Source organism: Carassius auratus, chromosome 8 (genome assembly GCF_003368295.1).
Source record: "Carassius auratus strain Wakin chromosome 8, ASM336829v1, whole genome shotgun sequence".
Lineage (NCBI taxonomy): Eukaryota > Metazoa > Chordata > Actinopteri > Cypriniformes > Cyprinidae > Carassius > Carassius auratus.
This window is the reverse complement of record NC_039250.1, coordinates 23,569,892-23,584,256: the sequence shown is the minus strand read 5'-3', so window position 1 is coordinate 23,584,256 and position 14,365 is coordinate 23,569,892. Positions and strand designations below refer to the sequence as shown.

General features: G+C 39.0%; 1 protein-coding gene across 1 annotated transcript in view; it reads left to right on the top strand.

The window, feature by feature from the left end:
* Positions 1–14,365, top strand: part of hmcn2 (hemicentin 2) — an 80,992-nt gene extending 66,627 nt beyond the window's left edge. Inside the window, exons 68-81 of the mRNA XM_026270402.1 lie at positions 3,757–3,909; positions 6,420–6,557; positions 6,701–6,822; positions 7,431–7,671; positions 7,828–7,887; positions 8,026–8,145; positions 8,386–8,520; positions 8,710–8,829; positions 9,432–9,557; positions 9,639–9,767; positions 9,911–10,222; positions 10,551–10,670; positions 10,778–10,904; positions 12,804–14,365. Of these exons, the coding sequence (XP_026126187.1) occupies positions 3,757–3,909; positions 6,420–6,557; positions 6,701–6,822; positions 7,431–7,671; positions 7,828–7,887; positions 8,026–8,145; positions 8,386–8,520; positions 8,710–8,829; positions 9,432–9,557; positions 9,639–9,767; positions 9,911–10,222; positions 10,551–10,670; positions 10,778–10,904; positions 12,804–13,179 (2,279 nt within the window). The 3' untranslated portion in view covers positions 13,180–14,365. The remainder of the gene's footprint in view (positions 1–3,756; positions 3,910–6,419; positions 6,558–6,700; positions 6,823–7,430; positions 7,672–7,827; positions 7,888–8,025; positions 8,146–8,385; positions 8,521–8,709; positions 8,830–9,431; positions 9,558–9,638; positions 9,768–9,910; positions 10,223–10,550; positions 10,671–10,777; positions 10,905–12,803) is intronic.

The following is a 14,365-nucleotide window of genomic DNA, read 5'->3' as shown; positions in this document are numbered from 1 at the left end:
AGCAACTGAAGAGTTGTCCACAGAGCAACAGTGCGTGTAGATAAGGTCCAGTTGGTTGCCTGATTTGTGAGTCGCTGTAGTAGACACTAGCTTGAGATCAAATGAGGTGAGCAGAGCTTTGAAGTCAGCAGCCTGGGGTTTATCTAGGTGGATGTTGAGGTCACCAGGCAGTACCAGAGGAGTACAATCTTCAGGAAAGTTTGATAGCAGCACATCCATCTCCTCCAAGAAGTTTCCCAATTGACCTGGGGGATGATAAATGACCACAAAGTGGATTTTAACAGGGTTGGGTTACAGTAATGGCATGTGATTCAAATGAACCATTACCTGTAGGTGATGGCTGAAGATCAAATTTCCATTCTTTTGATATAAGGAGACCTGTACCTGCACCCCTCCCAGTGGTACGAGGAGTCTGGGAACAAGTGAAATTAGTGGAGAGGGCTGCAGGGGTGGCAGTATCTTTAGGTTTGATCCAAGTCTCAGTCAGTGCCATGAGGTTGAGACCGGAATGAGTAGCAATAGAAGAAATGAAGTCTGCTTTGTTAACTGCAGACTGGCAGTTCCAGAGACCAACTGGAATAGAGAGCGTAGTAGTAGAGGTCAAAGGGACAGTAGGTTTGTCAGACAGGCCTTCCTGCGATGTACGTAGCGTGCTCTTCGAGTGGTAGTAGTGATAGTAGAGATCTGAAAGCACATTGTGACTACAAGTGTAATAAATATTTGAGAACAAGCTATACAAAAAGTAAAGAAAGGGGCAAAAAGCAATACTCAAGTGCTCTGTCGGTGTCCTTGCTCGGTCGTGCAGGTCGATTGTCTTTACACTCGTCTGACTTCACACGAGGAGGGCTCACACGAGGCCTGCCGCGACCGCTGACGTGGTGAATCCTACTGCTTTTGTATTTGCCTGATTACCTGTGATTGAAGTCAGCTGGCCACACCTCACTATTTAGCAGATCGAAACTGGGCAGTCCCGCGATCAAACGCAAAACCAACGGCCACTTTCAGCACGTATTTACCAGGGTAACACACACACAATTTAAACCAAAAACTTTCCTAGCAATGACAATCACACAGTATTCTAATGAGAAAACGAGACAAAACACTCACAAGCTGCTGTCCTTCTCTGTTGCTCGATTGTTTCTTCTGACAAGTGCTTTCAAAACAGCTAATTAAGTACTTTCACTGGCTTTGACCACGCCTCACTATTTAGCAGATCGAAACTGGGCAGTCCCGCGATAGGCAAATGCAAAACCAAGCGCCACTTTCAGCACGTATTTACCAGGGTAAGACACACAATTTAAACCAAAAACTTTCCTAGCAATGACGATCACACAGTAGTCTAATGAGAAAACGAAACAAAACACTCACAAGCTGCTGTCCTTCTCCTTCATATATATAGGGCCACCTCATACCGTGCTGTTTGTCTACTTCTCTAGAAATTCACAATGGATGTAGCGATACAAAGTCACCTGTTCCAAATGACAATCTACTTTAAAAGAAACTGTTGAAAACCCACCTCTTTAAAATAGCTTTTCATGACTACGCTGAATTTAGCATTTTAATATTTTTTTTACATTGTTGAAGCGTAATATAATGAAATGTATTATTATTTACATCAGGGCAGCAACATCAGCAATTAGATGTTGAATCTCAAATGAAACTATCAGAATTCTCGACCACTGGTCATCACAAGTATAACTCGCCTACATATTCAAACAAACTCGAAGACCTCAATCAATCCCGTGTTTAACTCAGCCCTTCCTAACTTAGGGAGTCCTAATTGTCTGGCCTAAATATACAATCATCCCATTCCATCTACCTCTTCGTCCTCTTTCTACTTCTCCCCAACATCCTGTTAAATTACCTATTCCATAGCTTGTTTGTTGCATGGTCCTAGTTCTTGAAAGGGAGTTGACTTGTTAACTTAGGTTCGGGAGCAGGGCCACGCCCCATAAACCTTCATGTATAAACCTTCCCCAAACCTTCTGTGGTGAGTGGGGCTGGGTGAGAGCCGTGGGAACGGAGTGAGGCCAGTGGAGTGATTGGAAATGAGCGACACCTGCTCAACACACCGGTCTTGAGTCCCACGGAGGAGATGGAAGGATACAAAAGAGGAGCGATGACAGTGAATGACGAGAGAGGGCCTGGATTTTGTTTGTGTTTGGTTATTGTTTGTGTTCGTGGCAGTCATCCATGAGGTGCTGCCATGCTGTTTTGTCTTTAGTTTGTAATCAAAGTTTCATTTTGATTGTCCGCCGGTTCCTGGCTCCTTCTTCCCACGAAAGAACGTTGTTACATTGGTGGGTCCCTCCTTCCTCCTGGGTTTCGGCACCAATGTAACAATGTTCTTTCATGGGAAGAAGGAGGCAGGAATCGCTCCATTCCCACGGCTCTTGGCCCCGCTCCACTCGCCACACCTTCATGTATCGGGCCACCTCATGCCGTACTGTTTGTCTCCTTCTCTCGAACCCACCCTTTCCCTCCCTTTCACACCCATTTAGCACATATTTCTCTTTCTTTCAAGTTTTATCGGGGGGGCCTAATCATATAAATATACAATCAAGACGATACCCCTCACCCTGAGTCTCTTTGGGCCATCGCTTCTAGATGCCCTGATCAACCGGACCATCAGTGTTGGGAATGTTACTTTAAAAAAGTAATTAGTTATAGTTACTCCCTACTTGTTCCAAAAAGTAACTGAGTTAGTAACTGAATTACTCTATAATAAAAGTCGTTACTAGGGAAAGTAACTATTTGCGTTACTGTAAAAAAAAAAAAAGTTGCTACATGTCAGAGAATTTGTACTTTTTTTTTTTTTTTTGCAGTTTTCACAAGTAGGTTGAAATGAGTAGAACAGACAGGTACATAACTTTCAATATTTATTGCATGTCAACAGACAGCAAGAGTTTTATCCTGCCCTTCAAGTATTATCTTTGTAAGAAAAGTGTTTTTGGCCACTAGCTTTGTAGATGCGTGTCACACATTACATGTACACATTACATGCACGTTCTTGCCTTTGACCACAATGAATTTGAAGTAGTGCTTATATCTTCACTTTGAAAATGCCAACTTGCTCCTGACTCGCCATCTCTTCTGCGAATCTCTGTGTGTGTAGCTGTTGTGTGTGTGTTTGGCGCCGCTGGCATGTGTGTAAAAACACTGGCTCTGATTGGCTACCATGAAACACATGACTCTGCCTTAGCCAATCACAACCACATATCTCGTCATTAACCATTAACCCACCTGCTCACTCGCTGTGTGAGCCAGGGGTCGGTTCGGATTGCATAGTTTATTAAATCAATGCATAGTAACGCACCGCATATAATGTTCAGTAACGTTAACGGCGTTGTAACGACGGGAAAAGTAATTAGTTAGATTACAGTGTTACTGAAAAAATAACGTCGTTACCTAACTACCTAACTAGTTCTTTTAAACGCCGTTATTCCAAACTCTGCGGACCATCAACCCATTCTATCTACCCCTTCATCCTCTTTCCACTCTTCCACAACATCTAAATTAACTATTCCATAGCTTGTATGTGGCGTGGTCCTAGCTTGTGAAGAGATAATGTGGTTTATGATACTATTGTTGCCAAAATCAAACAATATTCAAAAGCACTCATTGTAGCATGTGTCATTACTCCTAGATCCTTTAGCAGATAAAAAAACTCACCATTTTAGTGTAAAATGTACCTCACACTGTCTGTAATGTTATAGACTAAAATAACCCTTACAACCTGTCTTCTCTTTTGTGTAGGCGAGTCTCCACGGCGTGCACGGGGCAGTCTGATAGGCATGATTAATGAGAAGGAGTTTGGAGTGGCCCATCTGGAAGCCAATATCACAGAGAATGAAGCGGATGGCACCAGCACGCTGGAAGCCCATGTAGAAAACATTCCTCCAAGTGTTGGTGAGTGTATTTACATGATTGTATGCACAGTGTGGTTTAACCATGTGCCAGAGTATGTACCGTATTTTCCGAACTATAAGTCGCACTTTTTTTCATAGTTTGGCTGGTCCTGCGACTTATAGTCAGGTGCAACTTATTTATCAAAATTAGTTTGACATGAACCAAGAGAAAAGAACTAAGAGACATGAACTAAGAGAAAACATTACCGTCTACAGCCGCAAGAGGGCACTCTATACTGCTCAGTGCTCCTGTAGTATACACTGAGTGCCCTCTCGCGGCTGTAGACGGTAATGTTTTCTCCTGGTTCTTGGTTCTAAATAAATACGACTTATAGACGGTTTCATCGGGCACACGCGCCTGGACCTAAGTTAACTTCCGGTCTGTGTTGTGTATATCGGTCTGGCTGCAGTGCCTTCTACAAATGCAGTTAAAGGCAAGGTGATGAATAGACTGAAGTTGGGCTCAGGTGGTTGTGCTGTGGGATGTGTTTCCCATACATTTATTTATTTTTGGAAACTCGCCACAATTTTAAAACTGATCTTTTTTCAAAAAGGCTTCATTGAATAAACATGAGTAACGTTACGTACTGCATGTTTAATAATAATAATTCCTTACATTTATATGTTTAAATATCAAAACGAGGCACAGGTGTTTTTATATCGCTGTATTTCTGAAAGAAGACTTGCATGTTATATGCCTGATAGCAGCGTATGAGCGTACCAGCTCTGCTTCATTACAGCTGTTACTGGGGAAACCTCTATTTCTCACACTTTATGTCTATGCTTTAAATCATCTCCTGTTGGCAAATAATGAATTTGCATTTTCATTAAGTCCGCCTGATCAACGCAGCAAACATTTTGTTTGTTATCAAAAAATATCTACTCTAGAGGGACTTGGCTGTTGTTATTGATTCTATTTGGAAGTCTTCCGGAAGTTAAGTTAGGTCCACAAAAGCGCTCATGCGCAGTAACGTTTGTTTATGTTGTTGCCGTTGAAACCGTCTATAGTCCAATGCGACTTTTATATGTTTTTTTTCTCATCATGACGTATTTTTGGACTGATGCGACTTATATTCAGGTGTGACTTATAGTCTGAAAAATACGGTAACCCCAATTCCAGAAAAGTTGGGACATTTTATAAAATGCAATAAAATCAAGAATATTTGATTTGTTCATTCTCTTTAACTTTTATTTAATTGACAAAAGTACAAAGAAAATATTTCCATAAGTTCTCACTGACCAACATAAATGTATTTTATTCAAATGAACAAATTTAGATTTTGATGGCTGCAACACACTCCAAAAGAGTCTGGACAGATTAAACTGTTTTGAAACAGTTCACATTAAGCAGGTGAATTGGTAATTGATCAAGTTATCATGTTTGGGTATAAATGGAGCATCTCAGAAATAGAACCAACGCCTATTTTTTCACGCAACGCGCGTGTTGGAAGCGTCTCCAGGAAAAATATAATAGGAAAATATGTTTATATGTCATTTTGTACACAAATACATATTAATTCATGACATTTTGATATTTGAAAGTCTGTAGGTTGACATAAATTCAGATATAAATGTAATTTTAAAAATAAATAAATATAAAATATATCGATTTTCAAATATTGCACCTGTCAAACATAGTCTATATTGCCATCAATACTGTTGACGGTGTCCTTTATCAGTAGGCGTAGGTGTAGGTGTGAAAAAAAAAAAAAAGTTGATATTGTTGTCATGAAGACAAGATCTGGTCTGTCGGCGGCCTCCCTCTATTGTCACCTACAGCAGCAGCAGCGCGTCAGCGCCGCGTCAGGTACGCTTCTGGTGTGTAAAGACACAGAAAACGTGAGGCAGCCGGCACGCTTCTGGCACGCAGCAGAGACGCCACGCAGCCAGTGTGTCACCGGCCTCAGTCGCGAAAGAGCAAGAAGTGAGAAGAATGAGTCTGGAGCCCTACTGTGCACCAGGACAAACGGCATGGGTGACTGCCACATGTGCGAAGGTACTATTCACATGGAGGCATAAACTGGGATAGTACAGAGAAATATACTGCCATCGAGATGATGTCTTTCATGGGAAATCCATTGTTATTAGACTCTTTATATGCTACAACAGCATGGTTTTGTCGACTCACAGAGTGAATATGCTAGACTGGCCTACCTGCAAACCTTATATGTCTCCAATTGAAAATGTATGACCAGTCATGAAAAGGAGAATCAGACAATGACACAAAACTGCTGACCATCTAAAGAGAGATTTTGCTCGTTGACAAAACGTCCCAACTTTTCTGGAATTGGTGTTGTACTTAAGCAAGCAGTCATGCTCAAAGCTATGTTGACTTAAAGCTGACAAGAACAGGAGAAATGGGTTCTTGTCATTTGACAAGTGTGCTCTCAAACAGACATCAAGAAGTACAGTACCAGACAACACATTTAAACTGCCAATGTTCTTTCTCTGACAATGAGACCTTGCTGTTTTATTTTTTTTAATTTTATTTGAAACTTTCCTGCATTACAGGTCCTTTGTTGCGAGTTCTTGTGTCAGTATTTTCCCCAATTTACTGGACAACTGTACATCAATCACCGGAAACCCAAAATGGCTTCTCTCTCAATCAAGGGCAGTTCAGACAGGAATCTCAGCTGGAGTTTGACACAGGTTATAGATTTCCATACATGCCAGTTAAAAGAGCTTAAATAACATATCTGTTGTTGTATATAAGACAAAAACATAATCTGTTGATAAAAGGACTTCATTTTGGATTCTATCAACTTAATGTGTCTTCTGCTTTGGAATGACAGGAGAGGTCTTAAAGCTGACTCATGTGGCCAGAGGTCTGGATGCAGAAGGGGCTCTGCTTGTGGACATTGTGATCAACGGCTTTGTTCCTCCTATGCTGTTGACTTCTAATCTCAATCTGCAGGTTGGTCTTTCAAACTCATGGATGTAAGTCTATCTAACTTGCATTTATGGACACAACTTTTAAAAAAGGTGTTCATCTTTACTGATCTGAATCTATTTTAAGTGCGGGGGAAGGGGGCTGCTGGTGGTGTTAATGGTTGTGTAAGATCAGGTGTGGGGTTTGAGACCAGTATAATAAAACTCATTCAGGTCTTCAGCTGATTGTTGATTTGCCTCAGTGCTGGGGGATGTTGCCTTCCAGTGATGTCTTTCAGACCTTTCCATATTGATGCAAGTTTCAGCATCGTTACTCCAATCTTCAGTGTCACATGATCTTTCTGAAATCATTCTAATATGCTGATATGGTAGTCAAGAAACAATTCTTAATATTATCAGTGTTGAAAACAGTTGTGCTGCTTAATATTTTTAATGAAACCAATAATAAAAATATTTTGTAACAATTTAATGCCACAATTGATACATTTAATGTAATACAAATGTATTAATAGAAAAGTAGTTAATTAAAATTTACCAAATAGGTAGGTATAGTTTGAAATACTCTTAAAGTGATAGATCATACCAAAATGAATTCTTCAAAAGTATTTGATTTTCTTTCTATCTGTTCATTAGGAGTTTGACGAGTCATATGTGCAGACAGGCTCCGGGCAGCTTTACTCCTGGTCCTCACAGAATCACATGTGGGACGGGGCTCCTCTAACCCTAAGATGCAATCATTCTGTGGTTTATGAAGGGCCGGAGAACCGTCAGGGGCCCCTGCTGCAGCTCCTCAGACTGACAGGAATAAGTAGCACCTACAGCTTTTTCACTCTCAGCCTGGAGTTCAAGATGACTGCCAGTTTACTCATACCAGGTCAGGCCATGGGATGTTTTATTCAGTTAGTTGATAATGTGTAAAAAGATGCATCTTCACATATACACAAGAATTTTATATATGTATATATATATATATATATATATATATATATATATATATATATATATATATCAATGATTTGTTTGTGTGCAGAGGGTGATGGAGAGACATGTCCAAAAGGTTTTGTATTGGACACAGCATCTTACTGTGCCGGTATGTACTTTTAAACTGTTTTAAAATGTATATGCAACTGCATATTAGCTATGAAAGCCCACATTCTTTTACCAATTTTAAAACAAAATTTATTGTAGAATGTGATTGGAATATTTTGTTGTCGTCTTTGTCTTTTAGATGAGGATGAATGTGCTGTTGACTCTCCCTGCTCACACTCATGTAATAATATCATGGGTGGTTTCTCCTGCGCATGTCCTTCTGGATTCACCATCTCTACCGAGTCTAACACCTGCCAAGGTCAGATCTATATTAATCAGACGTTCTGCATTTTTTTTTTTTTATTATCTATATTAAATTTTTTTTTGGTTTAATACAAATTCACTTTTCAACTCAAAAATTCAAGATACAGTATTCAAGTTCAAAAGTTCAAATGTTCCTAGATGACATTACCACATTCGCCTGGAAGGCAGTGAAAAGTTAATCTCTGTTTTCTTGGAAACAGAACAGTTGCTTACTGTGATTTCTATTGTGATTCAGATATTGATGAGTGCACACAAGGTTCCCACTTGTGTCACCCCAACCAGCAGTGTGTGAACACTGTTGGGACATATCGCTGTCAAGCCAAGTGTGGCCTGGGCTTCAAACCCAGTTTAGTTGGCACCAGCTGTGAAGGTTAGTTTAAAATATGGTGGTCAATGGATAATGGATGGAGCATTATTAAATTATTAGCATTATTAAATCCCAAGTCAACAACAATTTGAAAAGTCATTGAGATTTCCCCAATGAAACTAGACTGAATTATTCTAGATACAGAAACTATCCAGAATGTAGAGGAGTTAAATGACCAATCTCTTCCTTCAGATGTGGATGAGTGTCAAGAATCAGCAGTCTCTCCATGCCAGCAGCAGTGTTTCAATACTCTAGGCTCCTACCGTTGCACCTGCCATCCAGGATACCAGCTAGTGGGACATCGCTGCCTGGGTCAGTGTAATTTTGTAAAACAATACTGACTTTCACAGGTCCATTGGTGTTGGTTAGTGGAGTTTTTGAATAGCATATATCATGGGATTTACACTTTAAAGACTCTAAGACTTCCATTGGACCAGTTAGGAATGCATAGAAATGCGTTTTTTACTTTAGTTTTACACTCTAGGAGATGAAATTGTCATTTATTCACCTTCTTGTCATACCAAAATTAAAACTGGAACATGAAAGAAGATATTTAGAACAGTGGGAGACAAGCAACATTGAAAGCCCATTGACTTACACTGACACAGACAAATATCTATTGTGTTCAGCAAAAGAAAGTCATACATGTTTGGACTGATATTAATTATGACGTTTTTTTTTTTCAGACTATAACTTTAAATATATGTCTTTTATATGTGTAATTTCCTTAATATTTGTTTAGTGTGCAGTAATGAGGAAATTCAAACCAACACCCCAGGGGTGGAAGATGCAAAAAAGTTTTTGAATGAGTTTTTGAATGGCAATATTGTGCTCAGAAGATATTAACAGAATCAAAACTGTAGCTTAGTAAGTTTGTATTTTACTTATCATCATTTATGCTTGTTTATAACCAGATATAAATGAGTGTTTGAGGAATGTGTGTCCAGCACACCAGCAGTGTCGAAACACAGATGGAGGATACCAGTGTTTTGACAGCTGCCCATCTGGCATGACCACAGCGGAAAATGGAGTGTGTGTAGGTAAGGAGTCACACAAATAAGACCCTGTTACTTCAACAAATCAGTTTATTTTAAATGAAACATGCCATCTGTTCCTCACAGACATAGACGAATGCCAGGATGGCAGTCACATGTGCCGCTACAGTCAAATCTGCCAGAACACCATTGGTGGGTATGGATGTGTTTGTCCTCGAGGCTACCGCTCTCAAGGTGTAGGTCGACCTTGCTTAGGTAAGGGTCATAAACACAGTCAAGCAGTTTCAAATATGTGACCCTGTCTGTGGAATCCAGGCTAAAGTCTAATTTAAAAAAATAAAATAATATACATTTATAAACCGTGTAAAACCAATGAATATTATTTTTTGGCATTGCAGATATTGACGAATGTGCGCAGGTGCCCAGCCCTTGTGCTTTTCAATGCCGGAATGTTCCGGGCAGCTTCCGCTGCATTTGTCCACCAGGGACGGTTCTTCTGGGAGATGGTCGCTCATGTGCTGGACTTGAGAGAGGGCATATCTTTACCAACAGTACCCGGGTACAAGCCAGGCTCCGGCCACAACTGGTATCTACTTTAGAGCGACCCTACCTCACTCGCCTCTCAGTCCTACCAGAGCATCTTGGATCTTCACGTCGTCCCAGGCATGAATGCCCAGTTGGATACACCAGCAAGGATGGTACTTGCATAGGTGTGTAACATTACACTATATTGTATTTTATCTTATCCAAACTGAGACTGGAGCCTATCCCAGCAATAGCAAGGAAACATGCGGTATGGATGGCCATTCAAAAGGGTTGAATTTGCATCAAAGGATTGAATTTTATTAGATTATTTTATTTTTATATTCTTTTTTACTTTATTTTTTTATTAGTTTAATTTATTTAAACTACTTGACTTAAATACACTCAACCCTGGACTTATAAAACACTCAAACCTGGACTTATAGACTTATTTTGTTTTTAATTTATATATTCAAGACTATAAATTAACAGAACAATCTTACTTCTTTCACAAAGATATCGATGAATGTGCATTTAAAAAGCCTTGCCAACATGAGTGCAGAAACACAATAGGAAGCTACCAGTGCACTTGCCCACCAGGATACCAACTATCATCCAATGGCCGAACATGCAAAGGTGAGTCATTTGCACTTTTTATTATAAAATGTCTTTCATTAACTAAGATACACATTCCTGTATATAAAGCCTTTTTTACTGTGTAAACAAATCTACTTTTATTATAGATATTGATGAGTGCACTGTGCAAGGTGTTCAGTGTGGCCCAAACCAAATGTGCTTTAACACACGTGGGGGCTACCAGTGTCTTGACACACCCTGTCCTACCAGCTACCAAAGAGGACGCAATCCAGGGTAAGATTTGCTTGTAATATAATGAATGAAAGTCTCGGCAATATAAATTATTGAACAAAAATTTTTATTTAACAGTCACAGGCTCAAGCCGTTGGAATCATTGGCTCAAGCCGGATAAAACACATGCCTCAGATTTGGCAAACGTTTGGGGTATTTTGCCTATTTTGCAAAAAAATACTTTTGCAAACTACTCCTAGGTTTTTTACCCAAATGGAAACAAACCAGTGCAGAAAGATTCTCTGTAGAATCTATTGATGAATATCAATAATTATCAAAAAAAGTTCATCTTTTGACAAGAACGTTTGAAAGAGGCAGGGTCACTTTTAGTAAAGTGCCTATAACTACTGAATGGAATAAGTTATCTTTGCCAAACTCACAGGAAAACAATCATGGAATTTGGTCAGTTGGTGGTGCTATAAGAGATGGAAAAAATTAAAATGGCTATAACCGTGCAACAATTTCTCCTATCAACAGGGAAATCGGTGTGCACGGTCTTGGTCCTAACTGCCACAAGTGTCTACAGCACATTTGTGTATCTAAAAAAAAAAAAAAAAAAAAAAGGGCGCCATTGGCAGACAAAATTTGAGTACCCATTTGACAAGGTTAACGAAGGCCAGCGCTTCCCAACCGGGGTACCGTCCGTTGTGAGCAGGGGTGAAAAATGGCCTGTCCAAATTTACCCCAAATCCTATAAAGCCTTGAGGAAAACTCAGGCACCAGATTTTTTGATAGGTTTAAATGGGAGCTTGACCAAAAAAGTTTGAGAACCACTGAGTTACAGGCTAGCTAAATAATATGTAATGTTTTTATCCTTATGTGCTTAAATGCTTTGATCCCTGATAATTGCTGCTTGCAGCTATATTTTTTATTACTTTTATTATTACTTATGAATTAATAATTCATGATGTAAAAAATTACTTGGAAACGTAAACATGAAAAGGATGTAAAGATGTGTGCACTCTTTTTATGTGTACACATTAGCAATGCATGATTAATCTAACACTTCTAATCACGAGTGTCATGCGCATTTAGTCAGTAAAGCCAGTTCTGTGATTTAGCAGTAAATTTCCATCACCTGCTTTCAGCTGGAGCAGCATTTATACACGTAGCAGTAGTTCTCTGATAAGCTATGTAAAATCACGTTCATAATTGCAGGCGATATAACTGTAGGATTATGAAATCAAGTAAATTGTTTGCGATAATGACAGATGTCTGCGTATCTTCACAGTGAACTATGACTCTGTGTAGTAAATGCTGCTCCATCTGAGAGCACATGAAAATACCACATTTAATAACATTTGAACTCCAAATTCACTTCATAACATCAGTCGAGTGTTTAAAATAAATCCTTTTGAGAGATGTTTCGGCTTCTTAAACAGAATAATTAAGGCACACAATATTTAATTGTATTCTGAGCAGTGATGTCGATTAATATTTCATTATAGATATTATTATAATTTTCATCATAATAAAGTGTAAGACCTCCAAAAAAACTATATATTGCCATAGTCATGTGTTTATAATTAGTCACATTGAATCAATGAAAGCAGTTAAATCTTGTTTATTCAGCTGTAGTGAGGCAAATTTGGATTTTCAGCATGAGATCCTTTGGATGGATATTTACTGCTGATCACAGAACCGTGCTTCACTGAAGAAACGCATGACAGTCGCAGGTTCTGCCTTTATTTATTGCCTTTTGCGATTTAATTTCAATTAATAGTGCAGCCCTAGTACACACTTTTTAGAATCATTACATTTTTCTTGCAAATGCTATAAAAGGTTTTCAAAACCACATTAAAACATTCCTTGAATAATTACCAACAAGTTATTTTTCTCCATTTCCTTAACATGGAAACTCTTGTTGACCCGTATACATTTGCTCTATTGCTTTGACCCCAGCACCTGCTACAAGCCTTGCACTTCCAGACTAGATTGTGGCTCCACAGGCTTTCCTCTGCTCCAGTACAAGCTCCTTACTCTTCCTCTGGGAATACCAGCACACCACAACTTGGCCCGTTTGTCAGCTTTCTCTGAATCAGGTGTTCTCCAAGACCACACATCCTTCACTATCCTGGAGCAAGGAGGGGGAAATGGAGAGAGGCCATTTGGCATCAAGGACGAAGCAGGAAGAGGCATCATATTCACAGTAAAGCCTTTAGACTGGCCCGGCCTGGTGCGACTTCGGGTACAAGCCACTACGCTGTCAGACCAGGGGCGCATAACCTACCAGAGTATCTTTATTATCTACATCTCCATATCCAAATACCCCTACTGAGTGTGCAGGCTGCACAGGATGTACTGTTGCTTAATGGGACATGGGAGGAGCATTAGTAAATGAACTCGATTCCCACCTATTTATGTGCCCTCTTGTGGAGCGGAATGTTGGATTAATGAGTTATCATCAGGATAATAAATACATTGCACCTTTTCAAATTACTGTTATTTTAAAGTATTGTAGTAGCTTTGGAATCTTACCTGGTCTCTTTTATTTTCACTGATGTGCTGTAATTTCTCCATTTTTTTTTTTTTTTTTTTTTTGGTAATGAATCAGGATACATCTGGTATTAAAACAACAAAAATAATAGCAGAAGACATTTCCCACTGACATTTTGAGCAGGCTTCATTACCTACATTAAAACTGATTACTGGTATGTTTAGATATATTTACTTATCATATGTTGTATTGCTATATTCTTGTACATTATTGAGTGTACTCTCGTATGAGAATGAGAGTGTGTGTGTATGAATTATTGCGAGCGTGTTTGCCTTATCTGTGAATATTGATGGTTGTGCTCTCTCTGCTCATGACTCCTTGAAACTAACATGTAGATTATAAAAATTCTTTAAAAAAAAAGTGATTATTTTAGTCAATCAGACCTATCTTTTTGACATTAAACACCATTCCTTTTTAATCCTTGGAAAAAATATATGTCAGGAGATGCATAAGAATCCATTGCTTTAGAATTTTAAGTTGCTAAAGACCATGAAACTTTTGGGTATCTTCAGAAGACTTATTTATTGAGAACATGCTGTGTGGCTCTGCAGTGTTCAAACGTCTAAGGCAAACATACATTGTATTTTATAGGCGTTCAGTGGGCAGTCCTTAAAGGTGTTTACCTGACACATCCTTGGAAGTGACCACTCTAAGCTAAATATCTAAAAACTATATAGGTAATCATCCCCCAGCTGCGAGTTCCAGTAAACCTAAATATAATAGGTTAAGGTAGGTTAAGTACCTATTTAACACCTTTGCAGGTGTGTATGAAAATGAGTCAGTGTCCGAATACACTATCTTCACTGTGTATTATATAATATGCATCAATAAAAATGCATCTGTTTTCAGTGTATAGTAAGTAAAACTCAAGTAAAGGCAAACTTTGTTACTTTCCCACTGTTAGACTGTTAAAATGATGTTCAATCAGATTTTATTTTAAATCATTAAATTACAACAAAATACATTA